Raw genomic sequence first — 22,097 nt, forward strand, 5'->3', positions numbered from 1 at the left:
AGCTCAGAAGTCATCTTGGAGGCCCCAGGCGAAGACCAGTCCTGCAACCTTGGAAGGCAGCTATGGTCACCACTATACCACCAACGCCACACCAGTCATGCAACCTTGGGATGTGCAGGGTTTGGGCAGCCAAGGCTTGCTGCACTAACCCTTTGCTGCATGTGTTTCAACAGTGCCATTTACTTGATGAATGTCTCTTTTCCGGCAGATGACATGAGAACAGTGCTTGTAACTGTTTCTGCTCAGCATGATATTCAGAACCCTTAACATGGTTACTGACATACAGGAGGTGTCTGTATTTGTTGAATAAATGAATAAAGGAGTAATGTCTACTTTCTGTTGTCATTATTTCCTTTCATAATATACCATATTCCATGTCTTTTTGCCCATCCCCATCTCTTTCATGCATTGTTTCTTAATTATGGATCTTGATATGTGACTTATCCCTAAAGTTATTTTGTGCTACTGAATAACATGTTGTAAGTACATAAAATATTATATTATATTCCTCTACCTTTCAATTACATTCTTATACTGCCAGGTATTATATTATCCCAATATAAATACTTTTTAAGTGGCAAATGTTTTTTGGTTTTTTTTTAAGTGGCAAATGTTTTTCACAATTATATTCAAAATACATGTAGTCAATACATCAAATTATGTGATACCTATTGCTATTATCAAAATGTTATTTGTAAAAGAGTGAGCTATTGACTTAGAATCTGCCATAAGAATTTCAATAAGCAAATCATGCTTAACTTTGAAACATTATATATATATATATATATGTATAAAATTTTATCCTGGGTGTGTTAGAAATAGAGGAAGAATATTGCATGGATCGAGGGTATAGATCACCAGGTGTCCTCCTGCAGATCCTCAGCTTCTTCCCATTCCAGGTCCATGTGATACCAACTACTTTCTGTACCCACAAACAGTCTGCTTGGCCAGCAGATGAAAGATGACTGCCATGAATTTGAATACATCTCCATTAACAATAACTTCATGGTGGTTTTAAATTACAAACTCAAAGTGTAAAATACATATGTGTGAGTCCATACCGATATAAGCATGATTAAATAAATGGAGAAAAGACAATTTTCCTGTGCAGAAGAATTCCAAATAATTCATATAGATATTTTGCCCACAAATAGGTGGAACAAAAATCTCCACCCCTTAAGTGTGGGTTTCACAAAGTGACTTCTTTTACAAGATTGGAGGATGAGAAAGGAAGTGAGAGGTGGTGCCACTTGGCGTGATGGAATGTGACAAACGCTACCTCAGCCAGGTGGTCAAGGTTCACATCAGCAGTCTTAACCTGTATTCACACATCCTGGATCCAACCACCTCCAAGAAGCCCCACCTATGAGTGCATGAGGCTTTGGGGAACATCTAGATACAGGCCATAATAGGTGGTGAGAATTACCACTGTGATTGTCCTCAAGACCTGTGACTCCAGCTCCTGGTCAAACCCAAAGAAAGGTATCAGACAAACTCAAATTGTAGGACTCTCTGCACAATGACTGTACTCCTCAAGCTGTCACAATCATCAAAACCAAAGGATGCCTGGGAAGCTGGCACATGACTACTGTAATGTGATGGCCTGAGTGGGATCCTGGGGCAGAAAGAAAAGACATTAGACAGGTTAAAAAAAAAAAAGAAAGAAGGCAATTTGAAGAAAGAATGAATTTTAGATAATGTGGTATGACTTATTTATTAATTGGGAGAATGTAAAATAATAAGAGAAACTAGAGACTCTATCCCAGGGATGACGAACCTTCTAGAAATGAGTCCTCAAACTACAACCTAACACCCACTTACTAACACAAAGTGCTGGCGGTGCAATTAAACCTGAAGACTTTAGTTTAGAAAAAACTACTCATGCATTAACTTCTTTTGTCTTAAAAGAACAACAAATAACTCATGTGCCATAGGTTCACCAAACACTGCTCTATACCATCTTTGCAGTTTTTCTGTATGTCTGATACTATTCTAAATTTTAAAACATATTCAAGGTTTCTATGGTATGATAGAGCTTCATTTAATCTTAATGCTACTTGAAATTTACTTATTAGTATTATTTGCTTTTGATGAAATATTACCACAGATTGATTGGACTAACTCAAGTTTTTTTAATACAACTGTCATAAATTTGATTTTTTTATGACAGATGCAGAACAATTACATCATCATTTAATTTTTGTAAAAATTTCTATCCTCTGTGATTATGACTTAGAATTCTTTACAATCAGATTCTATGAGTCACAGAGTAGATCCCATTTCAAACTAACAGTAAAAAGTAATTAACTAAATAAATTGACATAAAAAAGTAGTGTTTTGAGAGGAGTGTAGACTATGTGTCGGTAAGATAGACTTTACATACTTAGTTTGATTAATCTTTATTTTTCTAAGGATGTAATTCTTTTCTGTAATCATCATTCTGTTTTCCCTGATGGACTATCAAGTATTGGCTGCTTTAAGGTCTCTGTGAATTGAGTTATTCTCAATAATTCTCTGTATTATGAAGGTATTATTTGAGTGGCTGTCCATTGTGATCTGGTTATTTGGACCTTTACATAAAACAGGTGGTTTTTCTGGTTCATTGATATTTTTTATTACCCAGAGTGTATCATCATTTTTCCTATGACTTGGTCACCCACAACCCAACTGAGATGTGGCTCTATCCAATGGTTTGCCTCAGTTTCTTTGGCTTCGCATTTACATCCTGCTCTTTCCTCCAAGATGTTCCAAATTCTGTTATTACCAAGGCACTCGCTAGAGGAGTATGTGCTTAATTATGCTCTGATTAATTCCCAAAAGGCTTTGCAGCCACTACTTTTATTTGTTTGGCACTGTGAGATGAGCCAGGCAGCTGCAGCCCTGCCGAATGAATCAGAGGAAGCATTTTTTTGTTTATGTTTTTGTTTTGTTTTGTTTTGTTGTTTGCTGTGGGCCTAGGGATAAATCCCATAACAAGAGAGCAAGCAGCCTCAGGTCTGTGACCTTGCTTTCCCTGCGCTGCTCCATGGTGCCATTTCCAATGACCCAGATGCCTGGAGTTTGACCCTGTTTGTCTGCTCAGACCTCTGTCTTGATCTAGATGATGCTGTGAACTTGATCTGTTGTACTATGACTAGACTCCCAAGAGCACAAGCTTTACAGTCAAATGGTGCCAGGCATGTGTCTTGCCTCATTCAATTGTTAACTTAAAAAAAAACACCTCTGTGGGTCTCAGTTTCCTCATCTGTAAAATGAGAAAAATAATAGCACACTTGCAGAGTTGCAATAAAAGTTACATAAAATGTTTCTGAAGCTCCTTTGGACAGCCCACCTCTGTGTCATCATGAACACTCACCCATCCTCATCCTTGCTGTCAGCGTGACCTTCTGTAGCCCTCGGCCCTGCGCTGGCTCTCCTGCGCCCGACATCACAGCTCACGTGTCCATTTCCGCACTGGCTGCTTTTTTCTAACCACTGTCTCAGTGAGATGAGCAGACTCATCAACTTCTGTGCCCTGCTTTAATTTTCTTTAAAATTCTAAAGAATGTTATTTGAGCAGTTCTCACTAATGTAAGTAAACGTGTCTTTAGAAATGTGATGTTTTCTTCCCTGTATTTTGTAGCCTGTTATTTGCATGATAACCTGAAGTGCCCTGGGAAGACCCAAGGGAGGGATCTGCTTTGATCTGCTTCGGGGTGTTAGGATCAGGTGGGAGAAGAGAATAAGAAGGAAGACAAAAGGGGCAGATAAATGGATTCCAGGGCAAGGACTCCATAGCCTGGCTCCCCAGCTGTTGGCTTTGATGCCTTGGTCAAGTTACTTAACTTCTCTGTTACTATAGTTTTCTCTTTTGCAAAATGGGGATAAAAAAAGTGCTCAACTCTGTAAGTGTAGAGCGCTCAGAGCACTTCCTAGCATGTAATAATTAAGTGTCCAGTATCATCAGAATTATTCTTTCCATACCATTTACTATGCCAGATAATCTATTTACTGATGATATAGATATGTTTTGTCACAGCCTCAGTAAGTTAGAGTAATAAGATCATTTTGGTTTCTTTAGTATATTTATGCAAATAAATGTTTTCCTTTTATAGTAAGAGGTGCTACATTTTTGTTGATATATCAACATATATGAATATTTTAAAATTTTCTTTAGATTCTACAAATATGTTCTTTATATATCTTCAGTTATAACAACTCTGTCTTTTGAAATAATGTTGATAGTCTACGTAGTTATATAATTTCATGTATGCATAAATATATATTTTTCTAACATTATAATTTTAATAAAGCATATGTGCACATAATATATTCTACACAAAAGACATCTGTGACCAAGTGAGTAGGTGTGTTTTGGAAGGCAAGTGTCCCAAACTCATGCTGTTTGCTGAATTATTTTCATGAAGAAAATGTTGATCATTGAGCACAGGTCACAGTTTGAAAAATCACTCTGAATCTCTCCTTTCAGAATCTTTTCTTCACAGCCTAAATAGTACTTTGATCATGTGAGATGAGTTCTATATGAGCCATGCAGTGAAGCGAATGGAGGAAGGCAAAGAACATCTCTTGTCTTTGTGGTCCTGGCACCCTCTTCTTCATTTCCATGTCTTTGCAACCCTGTACACAGCATGGCCTGATCGCATTGCTCTTGGGGCACCTGCAGAAAAGGCCATTGAATGCAAGTAGCCATGGTGCCATACGTGCTCAATCTACCTGAGAGTCCTGGGTTTCTGCTGGCGTCCTCTATTACTTAGGGAAACTATACTACTTTAACAGCCAATGATATTTCTGTATGCATATGGCATCCTGAGCAAGGCCATTTTAATTATTTTAAAATTTCCTCAGTCTGCTCTGTACTTGAATAGAGAGTGATTGTTTGTGCTGATTACTTTTGAAAGTCTCTATTACACTGGTGTCAAAAAGCAGTTGTTGACAACTTTGTTCATATTAAACACCATTAGACACTTCTCTAACCGTCTGCTACTTAATTTGTTAGGTATGTTTCACCAATAGCAAAACACAGCAGTCTGTGTGCACATCTTGGCCTATGTCTGGACCACACAGGTAGCGTATCATCATGGCTTCTTCTTCAAACTCACTGGAGTGCTGTGTGACCACTGTACTCAAGCCAGGGATCCACTGTGAGATGTCTTTGCCTAAGTTCAAGACAGGGGCTTGAGACTATGACACTGTTATTGCAGAGGGGGTTCTGCAGTGAGGCTCCTAAAAATGAGAGAAATTCTGAGAAAATACGACTTGTGGATCCCCAGGACCATAAAAAGCCTGTGTAGTGATGTGGTTTGGATATTCTTTGAGTGTGTCCCTTATAGGTTCTTGTGCTGAAAGCTTGGTCTGCCGTGGTGGTGTTGATAGGTGGAACCTTGAAGGGGTTGAGCGTAGTGCAAGGCAATTAGGCCACTGCGCTCCACTTTTGGAAAGATTTATGCTGGTCTCAGGGAGTGAGTTCTCACTAGAGCAATCTCTTACAAAGTTAGGCCACTTTACAAATGTGACCCCTTCTGCATATGGCTGATTCCTTCTGTTTCTCTGCCGTGTTGTGACACAGATGGGGGTCCCTCACTAGAATGCTGGCACCATGCTGTTTGGACCCTACAGCCACCAGAATTGGGAGCCAAATCAATCTATTTTATACATACCTGGCCTCAGATATTTTGTTGTAGCAACCCCCCCCAAACAAAAACAAACAAAAGAAAACACCCCAAACTAATACAGATAATTCATAAGATATGGTTCAAATATACGGTTAATGTTTTAAAAAATGTATTACGATAAAAAGACAGATTGCTTTTAATCTCCCTTCAAATATCCCCTCTTGCTTCAAACACACTTATCTCATTGTTCCTGCCACTTCTCGAAGCAGTTCTGAAAGTCCTCTTTTGTGAGTGTCTTTAGTTGTGCTACTCCTGGCTGCCCCATTGTCCTGAATTGATTCAAAATGTTTATGGGAATTTATATCAAATAAAAACATTACAGTGTGTCCTCACTCACCTTTTCCACTGGATGTGTTACCTTGTGACTTCTGGCTCTTCCTCCAAGTCAAAATGACTGTTAAAGGTAAACATTTTAAATCCATTCAGGACATTTAGGCGGCCAGGACAAAGCAACTGAAAAACACTCAGGAAAAAGGACTTTCAGAGCTGCTTTAGAAAGTGGCAAGAATGATAGCATAAGTGTGTTTGAAGTGAGGGGAAGTATTTCATGTTTGTGGGTAAATCAATGGCAATGTCTTTTATTATAATATATTTTTAAAAATTTAAACATTTACCACATTTGATCATACCTCATACGTACTGAAAAAAAGATGCTCTTAAGAAACAAGATAGTTATAGCTTCTTCCTGACACATAAAGGGAGAGTGCTAGGACCCTGACCTTTGGAGACGCCTTGCTTTCCGGAGGACAGCGGTGAGACCAGCACAGAATGGGAGGCGCAGAGAGAAGGCCTGGCCCAGAGCTGGGCCCAGATTTTGAGAACATGAAACCCACCTTTCCAATTTTTAGTTTTAGCTCTTTTGAGCTAAGAAAAATCGCATAGTCTAATAACATGCTTAGTTGAAAGATCACTATTATACTGTCAGGTTAATGTTGGGAGGGTTGGATGTGTCTCAGAATCTCATCACCAGTGAATTTTGCTTGGATGGGAGATCTTCCGGTGAGCTGGGACTCTGTGTTGCGACCAGACCTGCCATCCCCTCCCTCCAGCCTGGGATGTGAACAGTATTCCCATTGCGAGAGCTGCTGAAGGACATCAGGCAACGCTGTTGTCATGGCTGTAGCTAAGAATGTGCAAGAAACTAGATCTTTTCAACCTAAAGGTTCTCTCTGTATAGTTAATTAAAGACATTTTAAGAAGACATTTGAATTATAGGAAAGTGATGATATCACATAATGACATTTATTCCTTACCCCACAGAGCTCAGTAATTGGTTCACCTATTCAAAGCTGTTATTTTATCAGAGAGTAAAGATTCCAGGGGCCCTAGTCAGACTTACCTAATTTACTTAATTGGCATATTTTTAAAAAACACAACTCTGGACATAGGAACTTTTTGATTTTCGAGTGTACCATTTGCTTCCATAGTTTGAGACACAACTTCATGTAAAACTTTTAAATTTTCATGAAACTCTATAGGAAAGTTTAGTTAAGGGTTAATATTTATTCTGTGTGTGAAAGTAGATTTTAAAAATTTAATGGAAATTGTACAAGTGGAAACTGTTAGCATGCAATGGGGCTCTGAGCACATGTTGGAGTTCTCGCTTTGCAGCTGAGGAAGCTAAGGCTTGGAAGAAGATATGTGATCTGCTGTGATCATGACAATAGACAGTTTGTGGCCAATGGTAGCAGAATCGAGAGCATCTGACTTCTTATCTAGTACTACTTTTCCTGCCAGGTCAGGCCATTCATGTAATGAGGGTCATTTATTCCTAGGCAGTGGTATTACGATGACATGAGCAGAGTTTAGGCTGTGTTTTATGAGAACTCTGGTCCTCATGGTGATCAGATCTTCCCATAGAGGAGATACATGTATTTACAAATGCATTCATGTTTCCTTCAAGGTAGTTTACTAATTTTTTCTTTTTTATAACCATTCAATCTAATTATATATGATAACCGAAAATAAGAGTGAGATAAATGGACAAAGATATTGTCTGAAAATGCGAGCAGTGTGATTAAGGTAGAAGGTGTACAAACCACGGTCAGAGGGGCCCAGTAAGAGTCATGGACAGGATGTGTCCCCTAAGAAAGCTGAGACTAGTCAGGAGGCACTCACTGAGTTATGGTCTATTAGAATGAAGGAATGATGGGACCAGTTTCCTGTGTGTGGCCAATACCAGGGAACTTCATGTTCTATTTTGTGTGACCCATCACCTACAGGGCTAGCAATTAACTGGACTGGATTCCTCAATTGGAAGATAGGGGCTGAGCAGACATGGAGGCCTAGGGAAATGCTTTAAAAAAACTGCAAATTGTTTTTTAGAGAAGGGGAAGCTGAATGGGCAATGGCAGATGTCCTCTAATATCAGAGGCATTATGAGGTGGGCAGTGCACTAGATTTTAGCCCCAAACTTCTAAGTGGGGAGCCAATAAACAGAAGGTGTGGTGAGGCTCCTCCCACCATGGACCTCGGCCTGTTTCCTCAGGGCTTTTAAATACCTAGGCCAATGAGTTCAGAGGATGGAAGGACTTGCCCTTCTCCCAGGGCACTGCGATTTCAGTCCCTGGAGGTGTCCCTGCAAGACTGGATGATTACAAGGAGGAGATATTCCAAAGGGCAGCATTCACAATGTAGATTTGCAGTTGGACCAGATGACCTTTAAGGTGCTTTCCAACACCTGGGGTTTTATGATTCTATTTCTATTATGCATCTATGCTGGGTATGTGTCGCATTGTTTGAAGCAAACACTGAGAATGAACAGAAGCACAGTTTGGAATGTTGATGGCGCTCACATCTATTTTGTGTTTCAATTTCTGGAAGCGGGCTTTGTCTTTGAGGTAGTTTGGTCCCTGACCTTCTGTAACATTTGGAGCCCGGCCACACTGTCTTTGTTTACTGTAAAGCGCATGGAAAAACCGACTTCCTGACAGTGCTCTGTAAAGTCTAATGTCAAACCACTCACAGGTGAACAAACACAGTCCCTCTACCTTCAACTTGCCATTTGGCCCCTGTAAAATGGGACAGGGTAATAATGCAGGGGAACAGGAGAAGGGGAAGCCAGTCCTTTGCCAGCAGCCAGCAATTAGTCACTTTGTCAGTCTGCTTTGTGAAGAGCTGATTTTAATTCAGATCCATTTTGGGGAGACTGGAAAACATTATGAAGTTTTAAGGCCACTCGCAGCCTACTGAATAAGCCTATAGCTCCTTCCTTTCTCTACACTATCATCTCATCATTAATATTTCTCAGGATAGCGACGATAAAGTATAGCATTCTTACTCACTTAAAGGATTTAAGAGTCCTATTCACTGAATATTCATATCATCTCAGTTATGTCTTTTATGGTAAGACTTCAAAGGACTTAGGGGGGATGGCTTCCTTTCAAGAGAATATATCCATTTTTTACTAAAAATATATGCTATATATTTTTTTTACTGTCTCTAAATGCAATAGCTCCCCTTTGTGAAAGAAAGGAAAGCATTTTCCTAGGAAAGAGTATTGTAAGCTCTTTTAGGGACTAAACAGAGCCTCAGTCATTTTATCCTCTTCCCATAATGCGTAGCAATCTCAGGTTAGCAGGCCACCTAATGCATCAACAATGACGTTGTTTGCACATTTAACCATTTACTCCAAGTCAATTGATTGCAAAGTTTAAGTTTTCTTCTTAATATTTAAAGATTGATCTAAAGTGATATAAATGAAAACATTCCAGCAGAAATTTGGTCTGGGTTTTTTAAAAAATTGTGAGCCCTTGGTGTAAGTAGACTCTTCAGTGTCCTAGTTATCTAACATTGCTCTTAAACTCTGCTTAGCAATGATATACTATCCTTTCACTAGAATAGATCTGAGCATTAAAAGCTCAATTCGTTACTGCTGATGAAAAAGATTATTAAGACTTTTTTCCCTCCAGCTATAATATAAGGCAATAACACCCCTTTTTACTTCCAGAGCCAGAGGCAGTGTGTCATATTAACCTTCATTAACTGCCCACGAAATAGGTGCATTCATTATTTTAGTATTCTGGCTAGCTAAAACTGTGTGAGAAGGCGAATAAACTTCAGTGGTTTCTCCCTTTGCTGTTTAAAAAAGTAAAAGAATGGTAGAGTTGTTATCATGCTTATTTTAGCACCTTTGTAAATGCAGCCTTCTGATTACGAAGTAGCCTGGGATGGGCTAGGTCTGCACTGATACACAACGAGTGTGCTAGTGGGAACTTGGTGTGGGCACAGCCTAACCAACCCGAGCCAGAAGAGGTGTGGGACTGGGGAAAGCAGGTAGCAGAGAAACACTGCGCTAAAGGTGGAGAGAGGAGATGAAATCTATTTCTAGGTAGATAATATCATGATGGAAGCCCACCCTCCAGCCACTTAAACATCCTGGATTCATTTAGTTTTTCCTGATATATAGTATCACTTCTGTGTTTCCCATTTCTGCCTCCAATACTTTTCTTTATTCATTCATTATTTTGAAAAGTGCACCAAGCATTTTACTAGCTGCAGGGGAAGCAGATTAGTGACCCAACTCCAAAGCTCGAGAGACTCCCTTCTTTATTTATCCAGCCCTTAAAAGGTGTCAACATTCTCTCCATTCCTCAAGAATACTTATTAAACAATCTAATTTTCTTTGTCTTCAGACCTCCAGAACACACTCCAGTTTTCCTTATGCCACTACCAGTGTTTAGGCACCATTCCACTGTAGCCAGGCTTTTGTGGGAGCTGCCATGTTGCACCCCTTGTCTTCAACACTCCACTTCTCCCTTTCAGTTTTAGCCATGGTCACCAGATTCATTATCTTACAGTTTGCTTGTTATCCTCATGGCTTAGGAAGAGGGTCAAGGACTTAGCTTTAGAATGTGGCCCTCCTCAATCTAATCTCACTTCTACAAAACTAAGAACCTGCTTAAAACAGTGAACCTTCCATACACCTTCAGTTATACTGTAAGTCTATACTCTCATCTGCCTGGATTTTTTCCCATTGTTCTTTTCACCACCAAAGCAGCAAAGCATGGTGGATAAGGCCATGGATTTGGGGGCCAGATGTGCCTTACCATGTACTTGCTCTGTGGTCTTGGGCTACTTTTATAAATCTCTTTTGTGCTTCTCACTATATCATTGAAAAGAACTTATTTTTAAAAATCCTTCCTAGAATTGTTAAGATTAAGTGGGTTAATATATTAAAATACTCAGAAAATACTCTGGCACATAATAAGTGCTCATTTTTAGCTATTGTCTTGCTCCTGGTAATAATAATACCCCAGGTCCCAGGTCCCACACCCACCAGACATTTCATAGCTCACTGCCAATTGTAGGGGGCTCCTGGGAGCCTTTCCAGATGTTGAAGTAGAAATAATTCTTCCCTTTTCAACCTTTTTATGGCACTTCTCCAATCCACAGTTACCAGGCAGATTTAGACCTATTTATTATTTTTATAGGAAATAAAATTTAGAGACGTCTAGCCATAGAAGATAATATATGGCTACTGCTAATAGAAAGATTGTCATGTGCTTTGTAGATTATACATTCCCTGAGGGTAAGGACAGCGCTTCATGTAACATTGTTTTTCTTATGGGGCTTTACACCTAGTTACTAACAAAAATAAGTCCCAATTTTTTTTCTGATTAAATGAAGGAAGTATCCCGAAGGTTATGAATAGACCACTCTATGGAAACAGACAGTGGACACTCAGATAATAGCATCCTGACTTCTAGCATAGGAATGTGAAGAATCAAGAAGCCATCATCAGTGTTGCACAAAGGGCTGTCCAGGCCACCTGGACAATAGTTCTGGACACCACGAACATGGTGGTGCAGCAGAAGTAGTTTGGTGGCCAGCTGCCAAGCGGACTGAAACAGAGAGAGGGAGACCTGGGAGAAGGCTGTGAGGCGGTGGCTGCTAGAGCTTGGGCTCTGAATGAATGGAGAAGAAATTCAAATGCAAGGGTCATTTGTAAAGAAAGAATCCCATAGCCCTTGGGAGATGATAGAGGCTGACGGGAGAGGCGCAAGTGGAAAAGCTACGGTTGGGTCTTCCTTGGTTAACTTTGGAGTATGCCCACTTGGAGAAGGTTGTCTCTGAAGGAAGAAAAGATACGTTCAATCTCGAGACCTTGGGCTCCGAGGTAGCAGGGAACGGGTCCACCTTGCTCACTCCCAGCTCCCTGGTGTCTTGGACAGTCCATGACCTCTCCTCTAGTGGGCATCTGATAAGTACATCGTGGAAGAATTAGCAGTCACTTAACCTTGATACCTACAGAGTCAAATAAGGCAAGTTGTAGAAAATTCTCCCCATCTGTTTAACAATTCTCTCATCTGATTAGCTAGCACAGTCAATTTTTTTTTCCTAAAGAGTGTCCTTCTCCCATTTTGAGAAGGATGTCCCAAATAGGCAACTTATTTAATTCCATCTACAGACCCTGAGGCATCTGTCTCCTTCATGCCTTACTGTAACTAGTAAAACATACCCAGCAACGCAGTGCCTCGGCAGAGAGGTGCTCCAGAAAGCAATTGTTTGCTCTCGCTCTACAGAGAAGTAGCAATATCTGTGTGGCTTAAAGGCTCGAGCAGCAGCCATGTACAACATTAGAAAAATACCACCCCCATTTACCAGTGTGCAGTGCCAAACTGCAAATAAGAGACATGTCAATTCAATGAAGCAGAAAAATTTCATTTGTTTGTAATGATTACTGAGAGGGAATCTTATTGCTATATCTATCTATCTATCTATCTATCTATCTATCTATCTATCTATCTATATATCTTTAAATAATCAATTGGAATTTTAAAAGGAAAACAATACAAACCGTCTCCTCTATTCTCCCTTCAAAGAAACAAGGCTTTCCTGCTTGGGTGAATGTTGCCTGCTCTGCTTGCAGAAGAAAGGGAGCAGTCTTGGCAAGCATTTTATTAGTCTAAAAATAAATTATTCAGAATGCAAGTTCAGATACAGATTGCAAGGAGAGATAATAGAATTGGTTTTCCAAGCCTGATCATGCTATGAAGACATGGTGTGTGCTTTTCAGGAATCCACTTAAGTGGAATCAGCTTTGTCGAATACACACTAGAAATAATATTGCTGCCATCCAGCTAGTGTCTGTGGTACAGCATCCTCGTTCGGCTTCGAGCACCGTGGTCTCTCTCCGTCAGGGTGCATAAGGGACAGTAGATGTGTGTTTCCAAGCATTTCTTCAGAGATGCGGTCTTCTCATTGTTCTTTTAAGGAAATTTCTTCCTGGCAGCACAAGAAGGGCAGGTCTCACTCGAGATCTGTCTCCCTCCCGCTCCCCCCTGCCTCGGCGAAATAGTTGACCACATCAGCAGCCGACTCCAGCTCGTCATGTGGTTTCTCATGTGATGCTGGGTCTGCGGCACTTTGGAGCAACAGCATTTGTGACTCGGCACTCATGGACAGACAGTAGCGTTCGGGGACAGGAGAGATTTTGGAGGGGGCGGGGAGGCCAATAAACCGAGAAACAACAGAAATAAAAGTCGCACGAAGTACTATGATCTCTGTATTGCTTTTTGTTTTGAAATTTGATTTTAACTTGCTTTAGAAAAAATGGTTTGTGTCTTTTTTTCTCCACCCTCGCAGGCGCCAAGCTGCGCTGTTTTGTGTTTCTTTCTCTTTTTTCAAAAATTCTTTTTTTTTTTTTTTAAATTCTGAAGCCAGACCGTCTTGCCTCGCAGCACCAGGGCTGCTTCGCCGTGGGCACGCCGAGCTTCCCCGGTCACCTGAGCTGCTCCTGCGGCATCTCCTGCCTGGGCTTCGCCATGGTGCCCGGACCCGGAGCCGCGAGTCTGCACCCTGCACAAGGAAGACCTGCTGGTGGGGCTCTGGCCAGGTTCTCCTAGCACCTGGATGAGGGGACTTGCGAGCCAGCCGGGGTGAAGCTGCGGAAGACTAAGGGTGGGATGGCAGGAAGGGGAAGTTAGGAATACTATATAACTAATGCCACCGGCGCTCTGCAGGGTGAGGGCAGCCGCCTGCACCCAGCTCCGGCTGCTCTTAGAGAGCAATCTGGGAAGACAACCCAGGCTGAGGTGAGGTGGCATCTCACCTGAGAGTGGAGCTGAAGATGGATAAACAAGGTATCTGATGCATCTGCCTGACAAGGCAGAGTTGGAGAAAAGCAGAGAGAGGGAGCGGTGAAGGGAGAGAGGCGATGCTGACTGCTGTGTGAATGCTGCTCGCTCTGCATTCTTATTCTAGGGAAGATGGCATAATTTATAAGCCAGTACATGGACGGAGGAACTGTAAATTGTAGTCTGGATGTCCCCGGTGCTGTCACAGAAGAAACTGATGGGGTGGGTGACTGTACAGTGTCCTCAGAGAAAACAGCAGCTTTGCAGCATGGATTAAATGCATGTGCGTGCATGTAGAGACATGGAGGAGAAAAGGCAATTTCTGAGCATTTTACACAGGAAGCCTGTCACTGCTGGATCGGGTGTGATTGCAGCTTGTGTTTGCAGCGCCGGCTCAACACCCATCTCCTGACCAGCCAGGAAGCTCGGCCAGAGCAGCTGCAACCTACCTACTTTTAACTCCTTGAAGCTCTGTGCCCTGTGTGATGCTAGGACTGATGGAGGGGTTTTGTTTTCTTCTTCCTCTTCTTCTACAAATCCTTGTAAACACAGCTGTATTCAGTATGGCGAAAAATTCTAGCCTGTAAATAGAAATGTGATCAATTTAATCAAAATAAATGTATCCCAGATGACTCTGAGACCAGCTGGCTACCACAGGCTTCAGATGCAAACTGCTCACTGGAGATGAAGACAGTGTTATATTTACACGCTTTAGGACGCCAGGATTAGCCCACAATTAAAGAAAGAAAGCCTCTTGTGAGGAAGAGAGGTGGTCCTCCTGCTTCATAGCTAGACGGTTAGGTCCAGGTGCCGGCGGATGCGTTCCTGTGACGAGTGTGTGTGGTGTGGCATTTCAGAGGGTGTGTGCCGCATGGCCATTGTCAGCATGGAGAAAGCTGGGATCTAAGTTGCTGTGGTGGAGAGCTGAGCGGCCTCTGTGTCGCCTCTAGTGAGGCTGGGGACAGGCACTCAGGCTTGTAGATTCCAAACAGGGAGCTGCGGTGCCCTGTCCCAGCTTGGAGGAGTCACCGCCCACCTGAGACAGAGGAGCTTTCCCAGTTGTCATGGGGAGCTCTTCTGGGACGCCTGTCTGGCCTCTCCACTGTTTGTTACGAATTCTACAAAGGCAGATCTGTGTGTTGGATTTTGTTTGGCCAGCTGTTGATGCATTCCTGCGGGCGGGGCGGGCCAGGATCTTGTTACTGTACGTCCCAACTGTAGATCTGTGTGCAGGCAGAGGAGGGAGGAAGGGAAGGAGGCAAGAGAAAGAATTGATCATTCGGACATCTTTCTCCAGATAGTCCTAGAGTGAATTGAGAAAGTGAACAGAAAGAAAGATGGAGTAAGGGACGGGGAAGGGGGTGAGGGAAAGAGAACGAAATGGAGCAAGCCCATAAGTGAAAAACAGAACTTCAAAGCTGCATAGACAAGCAGAATGTCAGCAGCTTGTAATTAGCGGTTCATGGTTGCGTCAGTGACTGCATCTCTCCAAGAATAACTCTGTGATGTGTGCTGCAAAGTGAAGAAGAGAGTCATAACTAAGTTATCAAACACAGTTCAAACAAGGGCACATGGATTAAGGACTTTTCTGTGTGTGTAAATCAAATATGGATGGATTACATGTACAAGACTTGCTGAATTCTGCATAACTGAAGGCTGAATTATCAATGTGTGTGTGGGTGTAAGGGGTATGTTCATTAGATGAAACCGGAAAGTCTTAAAAATGCAGATTTTGTGTGTATGTGTGAAAGCTCTATCAATACAAAATATTTCTCCAACTGGCCCCAAACTGCACTGCCAGTCTCCTATCTCTGCATCCACACATCACTTTTGTTTATTCTTGTGCATTTCAATGGAGAGAAGTCAGAAGGTACATTTAAGTGAATATGGACGAGCAAATCTAAAATTCCCATTTGGGAATGCAAAACTGACTACAGGGTTCTGAGTTTCATTGGTAGCCCCGGCTTAAACCTTGAAGGAGCTTTTGTTGTGTAGAAGCCAAACAGCAGTCTGTTAGTAATTCTGGGGAAGCCCGGGTATCACGTTTGTTGAGAGTTGAAGGCCAAGTTCATATCTCTCCCTTGTTTCTTGTGCTTGGAGGTTTGGTGCTCTGACGGCCTCTGCAGAAAGACAGTGGGAGGAGCTGATTGGCTGGGAGGTTTAGGATGTTTACTCCTATTTGTTTTCAGCACCCCTCCACGGCATTCATTTTGTATTTGTGTTTGTGTTCACACTGTACAATTCCTCCTGACCGCTCTGTTTCTCTGCCCGAAGAGAAGTCAATTTTAGTTCAGCTCTATGCATTTGGCTTCCTGGGTAGTATACACATATGTATTGCATTACCCATGTATGCAATTGTGTTTTAAAATGTGGATTAGGGAAAACTGTAGGCAGGGAGAGCTGTGTACATTAAATCAATGGTGTTTTGAATCACACGTAATATAATTTAAATATACTCACTCTGAGGTTGCCAAAGCTGACATTGTCTGAGCCCCTTTAATTTACATCTTCGATTTAGTCAAGAAGCGGAACCTGCCAGATCAGAATAGCGTATTCTGTGCACCCAACAGGGTGGAAGACATTATTTTGTTTGTGTTAGCTCAAACAGCTGGTCATTAATGCCGTCCCCATTTCTGGAGTGAAGTGCTGGTAGACGTGAATGGCTGCCTGATTAATGCTGCCCCTCGGAGGGTCCTTCACCCAGCAGCCCTGCTCACAGCAGAATAATGTAGCATGATGTGATTGCACTCTAACAGGATAGTATGTCATTGTGTCACCAAGCAATTGAGGTTATTATGGGGCAGGGCAGACAGACGGGACAGTGGGGTTACTAGACCGTAGCATTTTTAGAAATACAGGCCTGACCTACTTAGAGTTATTCTCTCCGGCTGGCAGCTGCATGGTGCATAAAGTCTCCTGATAGGCTGAGGCTGTTGCTAGGGGGAATTAGCATGAATTTTTCCACACACAAACTCAGTGACTGAATGATAAAAGCTGACTGGAATTGAAGAGATTTGGTTTAGTATTACACAGATTTATCTGCCTCGTTTTTCTCTCTCAAGTGCAGAGAAAGAGTGCAAAATACAGATTGTGTTTCCATTTGTTCTTTGACTTCTTCTTCCCTTTCTCCTGCCCCCCTACCCTACCCTGAGCGTCCATAAGGGGAAAGAGCAGGAGCGTTATGAAATTTTGGTTGATCTCTTACTGCAGGGGTCATCGAAATGACGTTGCAAGTTGCAAGCTATTTAAGCTTAGAGATGGCAGGGAATGACTAACAGAAGGTTAGATTATTTTTCCTCTTCTATGCACTAAGCTGTTTTGAAGTTGGGCATGTATCTTTCACGCACTGTATATTTAAACTCTCTTTCCCTTTTGGGCTTGAACAAAACATTTATATAAATTCTCTTCTATCCAAACAGATTGAAGCTTGCAATCCCTGGCTTGTTTAAAATAAGTCAGGGTTCCAGATTTAGATGGGGGGGGCATACCATTTTTTTATTACAAAATGTTTTTTTTCTGGGCTATTTTGGGGTTGGCTTTCTTCAAAATGCAGCCTGATGTTTATGCTTATGGATGAAATTTAACTGCTTTCACCCCACCTCTCACTGCACAATGTACAGAAAGACATAGATTTTTCTCCAGGAGAAAGTATGTCTACAGAATTTACCTTCAGATTGTTTTTCCTTGTTGCTGACACATGCACTGCATGGAGAGAGCTCACATAATCAATTTTATAAAATGACCCATTTTTTTCCTCCTGCTACATCTCCAAGTGCTGTGGTTTTAATAGATCTTTGTAAGAGAAGGATTTTTAATAGATCTTTTAAAGATAATCTGAAAGTCCATCAGAAGAGAAATTAAAGCAATGTGTATTGGAGAATACTTTGCTTTTTCTCATTCTTAATTATATGCTATCTGTGCTTAAACTGCAGTTTCTTTCTGGTACATTTTTGTGCTGAAAGTAGTTATTATCCTGCCTTTTTGATTTGAAATTAATTTTTGTAAGGAAGTACTTTGGTATCACAAGTAAACAAGAATCTTGGCTACATAAGTAAGGGAGAGGAATAGTGTAGCTTCTTGTCAACTTGTAACACTGCATTTCTTGGCCATAGGTAAAAAGGCAAGAGGAAATTTAGTTGTAGATTTTTGTTTTCATTTAGGTTTTTTTAAATGTTAAGAAGTGTTTAGATACAGATGTTTTCAAACAGTGATTTCTACTTATACAAGAAACTGCAGTAAAAACAGAAGTACAAAAATCCTCCAGTGGTGTCAGAGCCCAGAAATCCATCAATCATCTTAAAAAAAAACAAAACCCAGCAGTGTTTACATTTCAGCATATAAATATAGCTTATAGGCTAAAATAGACTGCATTGTCTATTGTGGTAGGCAGGGGATTAGACCCTCACCATCCTTGGGAGGCCCCACACTAGGATTTATTATAAAGTTTTCCAACCATAATAATAATCTTTCATAATTAAACAAAACATTAATTTGTGTTTGTAGAACAAAAAGTTACCCTGTGTGGTAATCCTTGCAAAATGAAGCAATTTTTTATTTTAATAAATGAACATTTTTACTTTTGTAGTACTTTGCTTAAGTAAATGTACAATCATTTAAATATTTAATTGCAAAAATAAATACAATGTCACTTTAAAATCACTTAAGGAAGGTAAAGTGTTAGCATAATTTTATTAACATTCTTTAATGCACAGCCACCTAATTGATGTGAAGCATAGCCTGTATCCAGGTTCCTAGTCCAATTTAATGTTTATTGTTTGATTAAAATAAATTGATCACTTTGTATTTGGTTAAGAATTCTTTTTATCAGTGTGGCTTTCATCCCTGATCAAAGAGGTAAGTGCTCAGTGTGTCAAAAATAAATAAAACAAAAAAGTATATTTTAAAATGTAATTTATGTTTACTTTAGCTATGGTTAAGCTTAACTCCTAGACATTCACTGAAAGATAATATATGTCAATCATGTTCATTTCATCCATTGCCGTTGATCAAAAAGCCAAAGAGGAAAAAAATACCCATTCGTTGCATCAATTGTTTACTTAGAAGGAGAGTATTTCCTTTCTGTTCATGCTTAAGACTAGCTTCTCGGGTTGTAAGGTTCAACATAGACCACTGGGCATTAAGGGGTGTGGTTGTGTACACCAGAAAGGGGGTACAGTAGTTGGTTGCTGTGGGGCTTTAAACTTAGATGCTGGGTTAGCTTCCTTCACTACGTTCTGTCCAATATTGATGTTATCTAATCTCTGAAACCTGGGGAAAGGGCTGGTGATCTTACTACATGATACTTGGAGATGATCAGCCCTCTTGATCCCACAAACCAGCTCATCTCAACACTTCTGTCATATTGAAGGTCTAAGTAAGCTGGACAGTGCCTTTTGTGAAGTTCAAAAGCATGTTGTAACCCAAAGATTTCTGACATCATTATTTAATGAGACAGTTAATAGTATTCCAAGGACCTTGTTTAAAAGTGCCAGGGCTGTGTGCAGCCTGAGACCCTGCCTGACTCTCAGCTTAATGCCTTCCTGGCTTCCTTTCCACCATGTTCCTGCCTTCTTAGAGCAGTCATTACATGCTCTTCTGATAGTCTGTTCTCCCAGTCTCTAATCTCGTCTTCATTCATCTATGTGCCAGGTAGGTAAAAGTTGCTTTACAGACATTAGATGATTAATGAAGGAATGAATGAGAGAATTAATGGTTATCTAGAAGACAAATTTTATAGAAAACTAATAAAGTCTTCTAGTTGTGGGCCTATGGTATAATATGGGACTGGGATTGGCCGACTTCTGTGGAGAACTAGATAGTAAATGCCTTAGGTTTGTGGGCTGTATAATCTCTATAGCAACTACTCACTCTCACTGGTTTAGACAGTATGTGAATGACTGAGATGCTTCTGTGTTCCAATAAAACTTTATTTATAAAAATCAAGCAATGGCCCAGATTTAGCTTATGCCCTATAGATCCTAGTGTAATCATAATCTAGGATATTCTGAGGGTATGAATTATACATATCCTTCAGCATGTATTTAAAAAGGAGAAGGATATCAATTTACCAAAAATTAAGATGAAGATGTAGATAAATATTATTTATTTGTGATGACAACTCATTACCAGTCAATAATTTTAATTCCCTCAGTAGTGACCATGGAACAACTTATTTTAAAACTCAAAGATGGGGGCTGGGAGTACAGCTTAGAGTATAGCATTTACTTAGTATCTGTGAGGTCCCATGTTCAATCCCCAGCACTGCAAAAATAAAATAAAAAATTCAAAATTGAAAGCAAAGATGACTACTCTGTCTTGAAATATAATGTTATATTGTTTAATGTGCAAAAAGGAAGAATATACATTTTCTACTTTGCAAAATTACCCTTCTGATGTGGGTTGCTGAGGGGCACAGTGTTAGCCCAGTCTGTTTGAAAAGCTGGCCCACAATTCAAAGTGTGGAAAAAGGTTAACTCTGGCAGCACAGTCACTGAGTTGTGTCGCTGTTTGCGTGTTCCTTTTCTCAGTGCCAGCACCATGTCACAGTAGCTCCCCCTTGTCCCTGAGGTTTCCTGCCAGGGCCCCAGGGGATGCCTGAAACTGTGGATCATACCACACTCCATATACGATGCTTTTCCCATATATTTGTACATATGACAAAGCTTAATTTATGAATTTGGCACAGCAAAAGGGTAACAGCAACAATGATAAATCAATTATAACAATGTACTATAATAAAAAAGTTTAAGTTTACCAATTTTTTATTTCTGGAATTTTCCATTTAATATTTTTAGACAGCGATTAACTTTGGACAATTGAAACCTTGGAAAGAGAAGCTGTGAACAATGGGGACAAGTGTGTTTCAGCATCCTAAGTCAGATCTTTCCTTTCTCCCCTCCTCCCAGTCCCTTCTCCCTTGCTTGGTAATTAGCCTGAGGCATTAGGCTCACCGAGATCCCGTCTGCCCTTTTCTTCCTTTCACAGGAGCCCCTCTCTGGATGTCCCCTTTGTTGCACAGCACTTTGTGTGACCTTACAAGTTGGCGCATGGTGCTGCTGCAGGCAGTAAGCAAGGAGCGAGAGTGGGCTGAGAGCTTGGCCCTGGGTGTTAGGAGGCCCTGTTTTAAAATCTCACTCCTGGATCCTACCAGCTTTGGGATTTGGGGCATGTTAACGAATTTTCCTAAGCATGGCTTTCCTCCCGTAAACTAAGGACAACGGTAGCACTGACCTTGTAGGAGTTGTTTGAGGGTGATGGGGGGGCTCATGAAGGGAAGGTCACAAGCATGGTGTAAAATGTAATGGTCAAGGCCACTGCTGCGTCCACTGCTCTTGCTTTTATAACTGGGAGTCATTCTGCTGGTAAGGAAGCATGTGATCTGGCTTTGAGATCTTGGTGGCACCTAGGGCGACTCTCTTTAATGGAAGAGTCATCTTGAACATTTGTTTTGGGGAGTCAGATAACAAAAGTCTGGACAGAAGCACAAAGGACACACAGAAGTCCAGAATGAGTCTAGCAGTGTCTGATTTATTGGAAGGAATTGTGTGTTGGCTGTTTCATCTCTAATTTATTTTTAAAATGGCTTATGTTTTAGCTGCATATTCTCTTTGGAGAATGTCCTAGAAGCACAGCATGACTGATGGAACAAAAAGGACTGCTCTTCTGCCCTAAGGCTATGATTTCATCATTTGAAAATTATGCTCAAGGCTTATCTCCTCCAGAAAAATCATCCTGATTCAGGGGCTTTGCAGCAGCACATGTCCACAGCATTCTTCAGTCTTGGGCTGATTTTGTGTCCAATGGTTTTTTTAAAGAGCATTTGTTGTTCGCCACCCAACTTCACCCTTCCCCACAGGCCCCTCACGTTCTCCTTCCCTGGAAGCCTTTTGGTCTGCAGATGTGGCCTCAGCTGTCCCTTTAAATGAGCACACCAAGCTCCCCAGCACCTATTAAGCTGTTATTCTTAATTTTTACCACTCTGATCAGTTCCATTAGACTGTAAGTACCACAGAGCAAAAGAACTGTGTCTGTCTTTAATACAATCTTCCAAGCAATGAGTAGAACCTTATGTGCATTCTAAGTGCTCTGGTCTTTGTGAAATAAGTGGCTGTTACAGGCCTGTCCATTCTGTGTAAACTCTAATAATTCATATTACATAGATCACTTGGAATTTTACTAAACTATTAAAAGTAGGTATAAATTAATGGTGAAATTGATATATTAATCTATCCCAGTAGTTACAGAACATCACTTAAAAATGAACAGTCCTATCCATGCAGTTATGGGATTAGTGGATGAGAATAGAAATACATTACTGTGACTTCTTTGGAGATCAGAACCCATTAAT

General features: G+C 40.9%; 1 protein-coding gene across 1 annotated transcript in view; it reads left to right on the forward strand.

The window, feature by feature from the left end:
* The window catches only part of LOC101697093 (uncharacterized), a 324,259-nt gene that overhangs the window by 291,740 nt on the left and 10,422 nt on the right, over positions 1 to 22,097 (forward strand). Inside the window, exon 6 of the mRNA XM_087182562.1 lies at positions 1 to 22,097. This exon is cut by the window's right edge and continues 10,422 nt beyond it. Coding sequence (XP_087038688.1) covers positions 1 to 148 — 148 coding nt within the window. The 3' untranslated portion in view covers positions 149 to 22,097.

The sequence above is a fragment of the Heterocephalus glaber genome, unplaced genomic scaffold (assembly GCF_053883595.1).
Source record: "Heterocephalus glaber isolate CG9 unplaced genomic scaffold, H.glaber_assembly_v1.0 deba00001472, whole genome shotgun sequence".
NCBI lineage: Eukaryota > Metazoa > Chordata > Mammalia > Rodentia > Bathyergidae > Heterocephalus > Heterocephalus glaber.